At 48.3% G+C, this 15,558-nt stretch overlaps 1 protein-coding gene across 3 annotated transcripts in view; it reads right to left on the reverse strand.

The window, feature by feature from the left end:
* Positions 1-470: 470 nt before the first annotated feature.
* Cacng5 (calcium channel, voltage-dependent, gamma subunit 5) overlaps positions 471-15,558 on the reverse strand; it is a 40,452-nt gene continuing 25,364 nt past the window's right edge. For 2 of the 3 annotated variants that reach the window (NM_001199301.1, NM_080644.3), the window contains exons 2-6: positions 10,213-10,448; positions 8,756-8,842; positions 7,464-7,604; positions 3,762-3,907; positions 472-3,476 (exon numbers count right to left, since the gene is read on the reverse strand). In NM_001199301.1, the coding sequence (NP_001186230.1) occupies positions 3,219-3,476; positions 3,762-3,907; positions 7,464-7,604; positions 8,756-8,842; positions 10,213-10,408 (828 nt within the window). In that variant the 5' untranslated portion in view covers positions 10,409-10,448 and the 3' untranslated portion in view covers positions 472-3,218. Of the gene's footprint in view, positions 3,477-3,761; positions 3,908-6,242; positions 7,412-7,463; positions 7,605-8,755; positions 8,843-10,212; positions 10,449-15,558 lie in introns of those variants that run through there. The other variant, XM_011248720.2, reaches the window with a different exon arrangement.

Consider the following 15,558-nt stretch of genomic DNA (forward strand, 5'->3'; position numbering starts at 1 on the left):
TATCCCAGGCGACAACTCCAGCTACTGCCTGCCAGTGGACCCCAGTGGTCAGGCAAGTAAACAAGGAAGCCTTTGAAATAAAAGCCACTGCTCGAGTTCAACTTCCTGGGAGACCCTGAGCAAGTACCACCTTCTTGAGGCCCAGCCAACCGTCTCAAATAGTTGTGACGTGATTGCTATTACTTTAAGTTTGAGGAGATAATTTCTTATATATCAGCAGATGGTCATCCAATTCCTATGGTCAGAAAGTGGTTCAGGAATGGGTGACCCAAAGTTGGCCAGTGGGACATGAGGTGGGTCTCTGGGGCTCGCTACTGAGGGCATTTGCTGTCTTTGTCTCTAGAGAAGATAAAAGAAGATGGTACCCCTGTATCTCTGTGGGGGCTTTGCATCTTCCACATGGTACTTTATATCACCCTCTTGTTGCCAACCCAAGGATAAAGTCAACTCCAGAAAGCAGCACCAAGAGATGACAAGAGCTGGGTTTATACATTTGAGTGTGTGATACAAATATTTTGTCCAAGGAAAGACAATGAATAGTTTTTTGAAATCGGTTTATAGATGGAAAAGAAATTATGATGGTGGTATGTGTTGATACATTCTCCCATCCCCTCATGGGGAAGAAAGGGACCCAGACCCATTACTACAGTAAGTGCGCATGACCCATTCCAGGGTGGGAACGCCCTTGGACTTGACAGCTCAGCCTCAGACTGGAGATAGCATGCTCTAACAACACACGGTCGGCAGTCAGCTTACAGGGAGGATTAGATTCTGTTTTTTTTCCTTGTGTACACAAGCAAGCCTGGCACGGTGATAGAGAAGTGTTTTAGAGAGAGAAAAGTACATCACAGGTGTTAATAACATTGACAAAAGTTGGAGTCGAGCGCACCCAGACGCGCATCCAGCTTGAAAATACCTCTTAGCCGTCTCCAAACAGACTCTGGAAAACAGCGGCAAAAGTGAACCACAGCCATTGCGAGACACCCAAGAAGCGGGAAGCCAGGGCTGCCCGCCGCCCTCACATCACAGGAAGATACAGAAACTGGCACACAAGAACAATGTGGACTGGATCACTGGAGGTGTGGCTGTGGCTGTGGAGGGGATGTGTGGAGGCAGTCCCAGCTGAGCATTTCAGAACTGGAGGGTTCGCCCAAGGATTGACTCAGGGACTGAACCGACAGGCAAAAGTAAGCTTCTCTTTCCCCTCCACTCTCTGTGACACTGATGGAGTAATATCTACAAAGCAATCTGCATGTTAGGGGCTGAGCCGTGCCCTCTCCCAGATTTGTACTCTGAGACCCCAATCTCCGGTACCTCAGAATGTGAATATAATTGTACATGGGTACTTAAATGATTATATTCATAGTTATTAATAGTGATCATTGAATTTATTGGAATGAGCTCTAATCCATACCTGATTTTAAAATTTCTTGAGACATAGTCTCACGTAGCCCAGGTTAGTCGCATGCAGCCCAGGTTAGTCTCAAACTAGCTGCGTAGTTGAGAGTGACCTTGAAGATGTTTCTGCCTCTGCATTCCAAGTGTTAGGATTACTAATGTATACCACCACACCTGGATTATACAGTGTTCGGTCAAATCCAGGGCTTCATGCATGCTAGGCCAGAACTCACTAACTGAGTTATTATCCCCAGCCTCTGGTGTGTCCTTTTAAAAGGTAATTTGAATATGCAAAAAAAAAAGCCTCAGGTCTCAGGTGCAGCACATGATCACACAGCAAGAAGGCGGCCATCTGTAAGCCAGGAGCGGATGCCTCGGAGATCAGTCCTCTGACAACTTGATATTGAACTTCTGGCCTCTTCCATGCTGACTGAGTCATCGTCCTTCTGTAGGCGCCAGCTGTGTGGTTTCCTGTGCCACTTGCCAGAGCCTGCAAGTCACCCACTGTGGCTTTGTATATTCGGGTACATTTGGCATCTTAAAGAGAACGAGGCAAGAATGGGCCCGGCAAAAATACACCACACAGAGAATGCCACATTGGCTTGCCTCTCACAGCTCTCAGAACGAACAATGGTCCAGCTGAGCCGACACCTGGGGGACTATGGGAGTTTTGTGGACTTCTCAGAAGTGCCTGCAGCCTCCCAGCTCCGAGTTCCCATCAGGGAAGCAGTTGTCACATTGTCTGGCACTCTGGAGGCACGTGATTTGCCCACATATGCCATGAAACTGGGAAGCGGATGCTTTCCCATATTAGGATTAAGTTGGCAACGTCCAGATGTTCACAGGCACCATCAGCAGGGCAGCCGGATCATCCGGAAATCTAGCTTGTTTGGGCTCAAAACGCACTGAACCATCAAATCTAGCTTACAGCTATGGTGTACTTAGGCGGTACAGAAACCTGTCTACACGATTAGAACTTAGAGCCTAGGATGGAAATAGGGTCTCTGAAAGTCAACCCCCCAGGGTTGTACACAGTGCTTGGCGCTCTGAACACAAAACTGTCAAATTCTTGATTTCTCATTATCAGTCACTACTTTGGGTTAAGGCATCAAAAGGCCCCATGAAATAGCTTATCAAGGGGTCATGTGTATTAAGACATCTTCCGCCATTAACACCTTTGTGACGTCATTGGCATTGCTGAATACTTACCTTAGTCCCAGACCAGGGCAGCTGTGTTTTAGAAGGATGAAAGTCTGGATGGTCCAGGGCCTGGGGGGAGGGCAGTGCTACACAGAGAGATGTGTTTTGTGGAGAGAGTCCGATGACATAAAAGGAACAGTCTGCTTGAGATTTCTGAGCCAGCCAGACCACGGGAGCAGAATCACCTTTTGGTCTCACAGTCCAGCTCATGGATGGAGAGCCAGGCTGGTAGGCAAGCATTCAAGTCTGCCTTTGTCTGTATCAGAGACTTGGCAACTCCAGCCTGGCCTTGGCTAACCTGGAAGTGCAGGAACAAAACTCAACTAGAACACAGGCATCTTCCTGCACAGCACAACATGGAGTGCTGCTGGCATCCCTGGAGCCCGTGGCTATGATTGGCACTCTAGAGGCGGGGCTTCACCCATGCTCTCAGCCAATCAGCATGCCTCTGACTCCAGGCTCTGATGCCCACCGAAGGATGCTAGCTACTCTGGGTGCAGGGAGAAGATGTGGTCAAGTAACAATGGCTAAGCAGGGAACAGCCTGGGCCTTAGCTCAGGGGGAGAGGGGAACGCTGTCCAGCCATCCACAGTTCAGGTGGGGAGGAGGCTGGGGCTGGCTCAGCAGGGAGATGATGACATCTGGTCATAGTCTGGGCACTTGAGCAAAGCTGGGTAGTTGCTGTTCATCTGTAGCGAGGCGTCGCTGGAGATGTCCGAGGGGCTGCGGCCCCGGATCCAGGCATCTGGATGTAGAAACTGGCCAGAGTAATCGGAGCAGTTGCTCAGACGTGGCCGGTAGAAGCCTGGGTGAGGTCTGTACATGTCCTCAGCAGTGTACCTCTTCATGAACAGGTACACAGACATCACCCCAGCACTCTACAGTGAAAGAGAAGCAGAGGAGAGCTCACTGATAGGGGCTTCTTGTAATGTTCCAGTTGTCTCTTCCTGGATCACAGCCATGGACCCTCTCCAGTGCACGTGTGGACAGGGGGGCCCTGGGGACATCCAGGATGGAGGAGACCCAGGAAAGCCAGGGAGAGGTACATTCTGGGGAAGAGCGGTAGAGTGGGGTGGATGGGCCAGGGTGCTGTGGGGCGTTTCCTTCCTCCCCTCCAGGTAGGGCAGTACCGATCTGGCACAGGGCAGTATGGGGCAGGTTACCTCTGTTAAAAGGAAGGAGATGGCAGCAAAGGCAAATGACCATCCATACTTGTAGTTGAAATAGGTCTCTGCATCCTTGGTTCTGTTGAGCATCTCGTCATTGATGCTGGAGATGTACAGCACCAGGCCCACCACAAGAGAGAGGCCTGGATGAGGGAAGGGAAGGGCAGGGAAGGGCAAGGTACTCTCAGCTTGGAGGTTCAGAGAGTTTGACAATATGGTACCCACTGAGAGCAAAGCTTTAAATTTGGAGCTCAAAAATTTGCATGAATTTCCCCCCTGATTTGCATGAATTTCACCCCTGTCTACACCAGCATCTTCTAGGTAGTGAACAGGCACGGGTAGAACCTCCTTATCCAACTACTCTCCTGAGCCAAGACACAAGCCTAGTGATTGATATGCCTACCTCTGTCACACACACTCTCCTGGGTATCCTTGTTTATTGAACTTGATCTGGGGTCCTGCTACTATACTGTTCTAAAAAGCATTGCTATGGCCCTGGGATGTGATCCCTGATCTACCAAGAGGATTTTATTAACCTAAGGACTAATACAAGGCTCTTCAGCAGAGCTTCTAATCTCTGTCTCCAGCAGTGGGTTGTACATATCCCTCTGGATTCTGCCAGTGTGGCCTGGGTCCTATGCAAACCCTCTGGTTACACAGTGAATCCTCTCTGACATCTTCAGCCAGGAGATGTTAGGCAAGTTAGTTCAGATCCTGGCCAGCAGTGAATCAGGAAGCCACTGGGGCCCCAAACTCCAATTGCCATTGTGCACAGGATTGCTTCAGGCAACCGTTTCATCAATTAGTGAGTGTAACTGAGTCAAGGCATAATTAATTATTCTACGTTGAGCTGTTCATATTTCATTCCATTCACATTATTTTACAAAACTGAGGCCTCTCCAAGGATGGATGTTAAAGGGAGACAGGTGTGATTCAAACCTTCCTCTGTACTTAACAAGTGTGAGTCATTGCTGTCCCCAAATGTCCCTCTGTTATTATCACAAGCCCACTTCATGTATATCAGCTCCATCCTAGACTTAAGATCTTGTGACTCACTCATGGATGGAAACTCAGGTATCCTGATTTCCAACCATCTTGGCTGCTGTGGAGTTCACACAAGGAGAAGTGAGTAGCTTGGCCTTGAGTTTGTCCCACTCTGGCTAGGTGGGATACCACTATATCATGTTGGGCTGATAACACTGCAGGTGTTATTAGAAGGATGAAAGACTGGACAGGCAGAGTAGAGTAAAGAATGCACAACAGGTGTATAGAACAAAAATTAGACGGGCAGAGGAGTGTGTGTGTGTGTGTGTGTGTGTGTGTGTGTGTGTGTTTGTGTGTGTGTGTATAAGGAAAGAGCAAGGAAGAATGGTTCTTGGAAGTCAGATAATGTAACTGTCACCCAGCAAAAAGATTATGCTGACAGGGAAATGGGAGAAAGGTCCTAAAAGGACTGGGAAGCCAGTTGCCAGTAAGGATACCTATGCCAGGGAATCATTTTTCTTTTATTGTCATTTATCTGTCATCCATCCATCCATCCATCCATCCATCCATCCATCCATCCATCTATCCATCCGCCCATCCATCTACCAACCAACCTAACCATCCATCCATCCATCCATCCATCCATCCATCCATCCATCCATATATCAACCCAGCAATCCATCCATCCATCCATCCATCCATCCATCCATCCATCTATCCATCCATTCACCCATCCATCTACCAACCAACCTAACCATCCATCCATCCATCAATCCATATATCAACCCAGCAATCCATCCATTCATCTATCCATCCATCCATCCACCCATATATCAACCCAGCAATCCATCCATCCATCCATCCATCTATCCATCCATCCATACATCCATCCATCCATCCATCACCCATCATCTATCTACCCACATACCATTTATCCACCCACACATTCATCCTTCCATTCACCTATCCATCCAGCCATTGTATCTATCCATACTTTTTCCTACCACCTACTCATCTTCTACCTAAGAATCAACTCTTAGACCTCTCTTCTCTAGTCAACCAATTCAGGACACTGAATATCAACACCCTGAAAACCAATCCATCATCTTTTAGGGCTCAGGTCTCCATGAGGTCACTGGGGAGAAGGTTCCCATTTTATTCACCACATTCCTTTGCCTTCTCATATGGTTCCCATGTGTAAACTCACCACGATTCATGCTTGCATCACCTAGGCTGACAGCTCTCAAATCTTTGTGATTTAGGTGATTCTATGAGCCTCAGACCGTGATGTTTGGCAGTTGTCTAGGTACCTCTTCCTTTATGCCGCAACGGAAGAATCAAACTCCGTTTCCCACACTGATCTTATAACCTTTGTGCAAAGCTATTTCTCTGTATGGTTCCTAATCATGGATGTGACATCCACTCAATGTGCAAGCGAGCAAACAGCTCCTATCCTTGATGCCTCCCTTGAGAGCCTGGTCCTGCTGAGTTTACCTTCTGAATGACACACGAACCCTCTCACTTTCTGCTGCAGCGTCAACCCAGTCTGTGCCACCATTGCCTGTCTCCTGTACTTCTGGTAGCTGGGGGATCTGCCCAGTTTCCTTGGCTCCTGTCTCACTTCCCTTCCTTGCACTGATCCTAACAGCAAGTGTTCTAACATCCAAATATGATGTCATTCCTTGGCTACAATTCTTCTAAAGGCTTCTCATAAAGTTCCAGATCTTAAGACAGTTCGGGTTCCTCTATAATCTCACTTCTCAACACGACTCCTCATCTCCCGGAGACTCCATGGGAGTTCCCCACACTTGATGCCATTTCTTCTCTCTTGGCCCTTTCTTCCTTCCAACCTAGGTTCGTTGCCTAATTCCTACTCACTCTTTAGGTCAACTTCTCTAGTTTTCCTTGACCAGCAAACACCTTGTTCTGAATTTTAGCTATATTCTCAGTCTCCTTGGCAGGTCCCGGTGCCTCCTCTCCTTGTCCCCTCCACTCTGAGTTCCTGTTTCCAGTCTGCATATTTATATCTCCCACAACACTGATCTTTCTATAGTCAATGTTGCCAGCCTACAGAACATGGTCCGATAGACATCATAACTGACTGATTAAATGACTAACTGACTGACTGACTGAATGAGTGAATGAGCAAGTGAGTGAATGAATGAATGAATGACTAAAGTACAGCCTGGTGATAGTCCATGAAGATATGTCTATCCTGAAGGGGTCTAGTGAGCTCAGAAAATGGAGTATGGTTAGATCGTGAAAGCAAGGGGTCTCAGAGGGTAGCTGAGGATTATGGGTGAAGGAACCTTTGTTCCAAAGGCAGATGCTTTTATTTTCCACGGCCATACCCATGGATGTTGGTTGGTCCTTTCAGTCACAGGAATGAATGTTCATCAGTGGGAGCTAGAGAAGAAGTGTGTTGGTGTGTATTGTGAGGACAGCTAGGACGACCCAGCTCTGCCCAGGGTGAACCCATCAGGTCATTCCATCTCTAAAGCCTCGTGTGTTTTTTTTCTGGAATGTCACATGGGTGTGTCTAAGGACATCAGAAGTCTCCTTCTGACCTGACTCAGTTCTGCCTAGGTCCCTGGCTCAACTCATTCTATGTCCATTATCGGCTCACAGTTGTGAGTGGGATTTCCTGAAGCAGAACTGCTCAGGAACTAAGAATCGAAAGTCCAGGGTGTAGGGAGACAGAATAACACAACTTACCAGAGAGGATAAAGAAGATGCCGGAGACAAAGGCCAGTATGGTCCGGTGCGGACGGATGTGCCCGATGTTGCTCAGGATAAACCCAATGAACATGAAGAAGAGGCTGACGAGGGGGAACGGCGTGGCTGAGCGAATCATTTCTAATGCAGAGGGCAGAGGGACAGCCTGTTGGACTACAGTGACCTTCCTAATCTGTCTCATTCCAAGAAGTATGTCCCTTCAATGTCCACCGATGAGTGCCCAAATCCCTAGTCCCACACGAGTGGCCTAAGGGTCTACTGATGATGGCAGGGCTTTTGTTTCCAAGGCAGGACTGGAAGGTCTGACCTCAGCTTCCAACATATTCATAGATTTGTCTCCCCTTCAGACATAAGCTCTGCTCCCAGGAATCTGCACCGCCTGTCTATAGGAGAGCTGTGAGGTGCCTGGTCACATCATCTTCAAGAGACACCCACCATTTCCAAGGGTACGGGGCATGCTCTGAGTGTTACAGAGGACGGCCACTGGCCTCTTTATTTTTCAATTTATAATCACTGGCGGGGGGGGGGGTGTTCTACTTCATAATAAAGAATTTCCTCTTTGTCCCAGGGTTTTGAGAGGTAGCCTAAACCCTCAGGATTTCCCATAGGGTATCTTTGTTAGTCATGTGGGGTTCTGAGAGTACCCAAGTTTTGTATGCTAACAGCTCACTCAGGATGGAGGCAGAAAAGCGCAACCTCACGGATTAGAAGACTGGGGTTTGGGGCCATGTGGCATAATCTGGACCTCTGAGGAAGGAAGGGACTAGGCACTGAGGTTAGTCATTCACGCTGTAGTAGATATTAGCCACTCTTCACTTACCAAGTGTGTTGGTTATATGCACATTGAGTACTGAACTGTTTTGCATAACAGCTATGTTCACAAATGTTTGCATCCGGAGGGTCCTGGAACCTACTCTCCTACCAGACCAAGGGCATGCATCACATTGTAACACTGCAAGTTCATGCTGATGCTCAGAAGCCACTCTGATGAGGTTAAGGCCATAAAGTCAGTCTTACCACAGTCCAGAGAGATTGCTTCAGTCTGGGGGCAAGTTCTCCAATTCCCAGGGTCAGAGACATAGGGGCTCCAGCAATCTATCTTCACCCCAGAAAAACTAGCGTGCAGGGCAAGCTCCAGTGAACTACACTAGTATAACCAGCTAAGGCCAAGGGCACCAGCTCTTGAGATGATTCTGGGTGTCTGACTCTTCCCTTTGTTCGGCTTTCTCTGTCCCACCAGTGGTGCAGGTTAGAATGTTTTAGACACTTACTTAGAACATTGACAGTGGATTCTGACGTCATCTGGGAGTTCATGGGCATCACATACTCTATGGTAAAACAGCGTCCTCGCTCCTCACCTGTGGAGACAAACAGTTATTGCTATTCCCAGGCCCCACTCCAACATGGATTTGAAGTGAGTATAATCCAATGTTTCCAGACTCTTTGGGCCTGTGTCTCTGTACTTGGATTGGATAAAATCTTTAGGTAAGTTTTCATTCCTGGATGGTGGCCCACAGCAGAAGTGGAGAACACGTCTTGATGACTCTTTCTGGAGTAAAAGGACTGCAGCATGGGAAGGGTCAGCACTATGAACTCTATGTCCAGCCAACATCTGGTGCCGCCCGTTGCTTTTGACTGATGATGGTGCATGGCTGTGTCAGATGCATGAGAGTAGATTTTTGTGCAATAACCTTCCACAGCCTTGTCAATCAGACCCTGGTGGCCTTGAGACCCTGCTTCAGGTTAAGCAGAGACAGATGCCACAGCATCTGGAGCAGTGAGAGACAAGGTCAGAGCTGGATGCTCTTCCTAAAGCAGGCTCCACAAAATGACACAAGGTAGCCAGGCTGAAGCTGGAGGTGGCCTTTCTGCTATACCCAATTCAACTCTAGCCTGTCCATCAGAGCCCTAGCACCAAGAGGGGAGAAAAGGCTGAGGAAACAAACTGTGTCTCTTCTCAATGCTCACACAGGTTCCAGGATTCTTCCACAAAAGTGACTTAAAGACCATACTGTGGCTATGCTGGCCAGAGCAGCTTTCATGGGTCTTGTAGGACATGGGGCGGTGGGGGGGGGGTTGTCTACTCTTGTATAGGGTGGAACCAGGCTGTGACAAAGACCTTGAGGACAGGGCTCTTGGTGCAGCAACTCACTTGGTTCCAGAGAATCCCCAGTGAGCTGAAAAGAAGTCCAAAATATCCACCCTCCCACAGACCCGGAAGGACATACATTTATGTTTTCTTTGTGTGGCCATTTCACAGACAAAGGAACAGGAAGCTGTTGTGGAAGTCAGTGAAATAGAAGTCTAGATGCATTTAAGCTGCCAGAATCTTCACTTCTGCCACTTGCAAAGTGGCAATAATAAGTCTGCCTTGCGGTTTCATAAGGGAGGTTATGTGTGATCAATAGCTTGAGGAGTTCGTGAAAGGCCTGCATGGGTGATTCAGATCTGTGAGGTGTCACTCAGCACTGGGAGGCAGAGTGTGGGAAAGCCAGCCTTGCATGGACCTTTTAGGAGGAAAGCAAGCCCCAGGACCTGAGAGAGCTTGCTGGAGGACACTGTGACTCAGGGTCTGAGTTTGGGTCTGTGGTCTGTTGGCTGCTTGCACCACTGTCCAGAGGCAGTGGAGATTGTCTGTGGTGAAGTGTCTACTGGCACCTCCTGGGCGTCTCTAAGTAGGGAGAGACCCTCTTGGGGCAGGTATTCCCCAAAACAGGACTGTCCTTACCAGCGAGGAAGCAGACCCGCCAGAGGCCCGAGTGCAGGGACATCTTGACCTCTGTGCTCTGGTTCTGTGGGAGGATTATGCCTTCTTCCAGGTAGAGCCAGTAGTCCGTGCTGACCGCGATACCCAGCAGCCCCAGGCCGCAGACGGCAAAGACGCTGCTCAGCAGGGTCAGGGCCTTCCTCCCACAGGCGCTCATCTTCCTGGATGGTGATGGGCAGCAAGGAGTGCAGAATGGGCTGTGGGGAAGAGAGAGAGAGTGTGAGCAGGAGGTGGGGAGCAGTAGCTGAAGTCAGTCTGCTCTGGGTCAGTGGGTGAATAAGAGCAGCTAGGCTACTAGTGTCCAGGCCATCTCCACTTAAGGGTGACCCTCTCTCTATGCTCCTCAGGAACTCACAGCTTTCTCTTAAGGCTACTGTATCTATCCCCTTGTCTTCTGAGTTTCCCTTACTATACATGACCATTCATCTATCCACCTATCCACCCAGTTACACATCATCCATCCATCCATTCATCCATCCATCCATCCATCCACCCACCCACCCTGATTAGATTTCGAGCCACTGTGGAAACACATCTCTGGGTATGCTGTAAACATGTTTTCGGAAAGATTTAATTGACTTAACACACTCTCCCTTAAGTTGCTTTTGCTATGCATTTTGTTACAGAAATGGAAAAAGTTACTGATATGTGGAGAAAGCTCAGAGTGACCTAAACCCAGAAGAAGGCGGACAGCGCCACCTCTATAAAAGATGTAAGCCTAGGGTTACAAGGGCAAGGGTTGAACCTTGCCCCAAGGTTTCCATGGTTTGAGCGACTTTGAGTCCACCAGGCACAGGACCCTACCTAGGGACAATGTCATGCCTTGGCTGACATCTAAGCAGAGGTGGCTGCCAAGACACCTGAAAAGCATCAGAATTCAGGTTTGGCTGTGAAGTTGAGCTCACCACATAGTGTCATACAGTGACATCAGTGCTCTTTGCCTGGAAGGGGTCTCTCAGGTCCTGATCCCACAGCTGCACCCCCATCCTAGCAGCTGACCATGAGAGAGCGGGGAGAACCATGGTATGGGACATGTGGCACTCTGGAGGAGTGTGAAGTCTGCAAGGTGGGAGAGCGTGGTTCGGGAAGGCCCTACAAGCCTTCCTGTACTGGCTTTGACAAGGAAGAGGAGAGTGAAATGCCAAGCCATTCCCTGCACAACTCAGTGAGGTTTAGAGTAGTAAGTCTACAGAATAGTCTAGGGGAAAGGCATCAGGAGGCACCGTGTCTTGGTTTGGAAGAATTGCATGACAACTACTTAAGTTTTGTTTACTCCAAATTTCCCCAGACTTATTTGGCCACAAAATGAGGAATCTGGGGAAGTAGAAGTAGAATAATAAGACCTCTCTGCCTCCAAAAGAATAATATGACCTCTTCTGCCCCCCCCCCCCCACCAAGTTGCTGGGGGATTAACAGTCACAGTGGACAGGACTGGAGTTGGAAAAGGCAAAGCTGGACTTGGTGTAGGGTATTATTATTCAGTAACAATGCAATAAAGCCCTGCTTTTCTCAGAGCAGACAGATCAGGGCATCTGAAATACGACAGCTATTGCCTGGCCGAAGCTGAGCAGACAATTTTAATGTTAAGCTTGGCAGAGATGAGAAAGATTTGGGTCTTAGAGACTTGGAAAGATGAAAGTGGAGAGGAGATTGGATCAGAATCAGCAAAGCAAAGCATAAAAGGCTGAAGGTGACCTTGCCCGCGGACTCTACGGGAGCAGGCCCTAAAGTCTGGAGTCTCCTCAGGCAAACTCCAAGAGACTCTCCTCCCTTTCTGGAGAACAGGGCAACTGTACAGCAGGCGAAAAGCAACACTTTGTAGCAATTGCAAAGGTATTTATGTGTTTATTGTGGCATCATACTTATTTATAAAGCACTCACTAACTGTTAATTACAGCACAAGGCTTCCACCAAACCTTCACAGTAGCCCCATGAGGAAGTAATTAATATTAAATCCATTTCCTGGATGGGGAAACTGAGGCTTAGAGGCATCAAGCAGCCTACAGGATATCTTAGGAGTCAGATTGGATCGAAACCAGGTCTAATTCCAAATTCTGTGCCTAGATTCTATGGTTTTCTACTGAAGAAATGAACAGGCCCAAGAAGTGTTGGGGTAGTGGAGAAAAGAGGATGTTCAGGAATCTAGGAATGCCTAAGACATGGGGCTTTAGAGAATAGTCTAAATGACCAAGTATTACATATGATTCGAGTGGCAAATGCTTTGGGGTTTCCTATGGGGTGCCTCTGGGGTAGAGCTTCCGGTATGATTTCTCCGGATCACCGTGCCTCAGCACTCCTGATTCTAAAACCCACATTGTAAGCAACAAGACTAATGTTTCCCTCAACGCACATGTCTGCCAATTCTAGAAGGTGGAGGGGCCTGAGATGACCCAGTCTGCTAACTCCAAGGAACAAAAGTGCAAAATATCAATATATAGACAGATCTTTTATGGGAGTTCAAAGTCAGCTTCTCAGGTTTGTTCCATAAAAGTTCTCCTCACCACGCCATCTCACGTGTCCGGAGTCTGTGCTTCTGGTGTCTGCTTCTGTCTCCTGACTCTCATCCCTCTACAGTCAGGCCATTTTCACATGGTCAAGCGTCTGCTAAACGCATAGTCTTTGCTTGTTGAATATTCTAAGGTAAACATCTCTTACGTGACAGACCTATACAAGTTCTCTACCTCTCCCATCAGGAAAATTTCACAGACTCAGAAGATTCTTCAGGTAATAAGGTTCTGTGTGTTTTATGGTCTTCATACATTCCTGTGCTCCGCACAGCTTCCAAAAGAGCACACGTTATTTCTATAGCCAGAGAAGGACATGAAATTAAAGATTAGAGACATCAGTTCCACTGCTGTCAGAAAAATGAGGGGCGCCGGCTCACTCCTGTGCTGAGGATATCATGACGCAGTGTCATCCTCTGGAAATTGGGGCCCCGGAGCATGGCGGTTTCGCACGGTTTACTATGATTACCGGTGCCATTACCTCTAAGTATTAGCTTGTTAATGATCAGGAATTAACGGCCACTAATTATCATCCATGACTAGCAATTAGAGAGAAATGTCTTGCGGAGATTAAATCACTAATGGTACATTTCCCTGCCCAAGCCAGTCATGGAGGACTCTGGGACGGAGTGCACAGGGACTCGGGGGTAGGTGAGGTAGTAGGTATAAAGGATTGTGGGAAAAATGGGTGGGGTTCAATTGGGGAATAGCAGAAAGCCAATCAAATGAAGACACCCAGGGTCAACGCCCAGCTGGTTCAGAGGAACCCCAGTAAAGCTTCAGTGAAGAGTTTGGGGAGTAGGCACTGTAGACAGGGCTTTGAAGCTGGCTACAGCTGTTCCTTTGAGCTGGTCCACTGACTCAGCACCACTGTGGTCAGAAGCCAGCAGGAGAAAGTAACCAGATGGTGCCTGGTGGGTCCTGATCCCCTGCCTGATTTCTACTAGAATGCCCCCATTATTTTCCAGGGGAATTCAAAACTGACCACAGGGGCTGGAGAGATGGCTCAGTATTAAAATAAAATACTTCCTGCTCTTGCAGAGGACCTGGGCTCTGTTCCTAGCACTCACATGGGGGCGCACAACAATATGTCACTCCAGGTTTAGAGGATCCACTATCTTCTAGTCTCCGTAATCATCGGGCACACATGTGGTGCACACACATGCAAACAAAACACCCATACACACAAAATAGATATAAAATCCTTTAAAAAATGGTCATAAATTATTTGTTATCCTTTGAACTCACAGAGACCCACCTGCCTGTCTCCTGAATGCTGGGGTTAAAGGTGTGCACCACCATCACATGGCTAATTATTTGCATTGGGAAGTGGGATCTGTCTGTGCTTCTTTCCCTTAAGTCTAGACATGTTTGTGACTATTCTGATTAAGAAAGCACACAGGAATGGTGCTAGGGGCCTTTGGGAGCCGTGAAAAGATACTGGGTTTTCTCCGGAGCTGCCTCAAGGGAACCTGAGGTCAGCATGCTTTAGAGTGTGGATTCTCAGCTACTGAGCTTTGGGGATGGGAAATTATTTGTTGGACGGCCAGTCACAAATCCTGTAGGATCCTTAGGCACAACCTTATCCTTCTACCACCAGATGCCAATGGTACCTGAGTCCTGACTGATGAAAACGCTTCTCTACAGGAAAAAACAAACACACCTCCCTGGGTTTATAGGCTAGGCTAGTACATAAAGATGCTGCGATTGACACTGGGCTGAGCTTCATACCAATAGCCAGCACGTGCTACCTAACAGGTACCCACCGTCCCGTCTCCTCTCTCACTTCCACACCAGCCAACTGAAGAGATGTTAGGTCTTTATCCTACGGAGAGTTAAACTGCTCGGTGTAATGATATAGGATGCCTTTATGGTGGAGAAAGTAGTATCTCTGAAGACACAGATGAAGGATATCCAAACGTATACAGAGTGCTGAGTACCAAGGACACAGGGGCTCAGAAGGGACCGTGTCTCCTGAAGCCTACAGACCTCAGCGTCATCCTGTGCCTCTCCAAACTTCCTCTGTCTTGGTTGGAGACACCACCTTCCACAATGGTCTAACAGTTTCTGGCTGAGGACCTGTCAGGTAGCTGGTTCTCCCTGGTGGCTCTCTCTCCCTCTCCCTCTCCCTCTCCCTCCCCCTCCCCCTCTCCCTCTCCCTCCCCCTCTCCCTCTCCCTCTCCCCCCCCCCCCGTTGTATTGCTGATGCTCTAGTTAGGAGTTGAGAATTGCTGGGTAAGGATGCACTGTCCTTCAACAAAGAAGGACCCAAGGAGTATGCTTTCCGAATTTTAACACACTTTATTTGACTGGGACATGGCCAGCTTGTCTGCCAGGAATTAGGGCTGTCGAGCGGAGGATATAGAGCCCTGGCAGACCCCATCACACAGTGTCCCTAATCCTCATGGAGTAGAGGTTGGTGTTTATTAAAACCCCTCCCACCCTTGGTTTGGCAAGAGGTGGTTAATCAATGGGTTTTCACAGAGAGGAAGAAGCACTGTGGGAAAGCATCCAGGGCTGATGCTCATTGCCTGTAGGAGTCCAGCTGGGGTCAAATGACTATGACTTTGCTGAAGGTCCAGCAGGAAGCCTTGTGATGGTTCTTCATTGTGACCTGATGGGATTTGGAATCATCTAGGGATTGGACCTCTCTGCAGTCTGTGAGGGGGTTTCCAGAGAGCTTCATCTGAGGAGTAATGAGGGCGTTATTGTCCCAAGGACTGGGCTCTCAGACCCAATAAGAGGAAAAGGAGAAAGAGAGCAGGGGACCAGAACTGTCTTACTTCTGACCCTTCACTACTAC

Source organism: Mus musculus, chromosome 11 (genome assembly GCF_000001635.26).
Source record: "Mus musculus strain C57BL/6J chromosome 11, GRCm38.p6 C57BL/6J".
In the NCBI taxonomy this organism is placed as follows: Eukaryota; Metazoa; Chordata; class Mammalia; order Rodentia; family Muridae; genus Mus; species Mus musculus.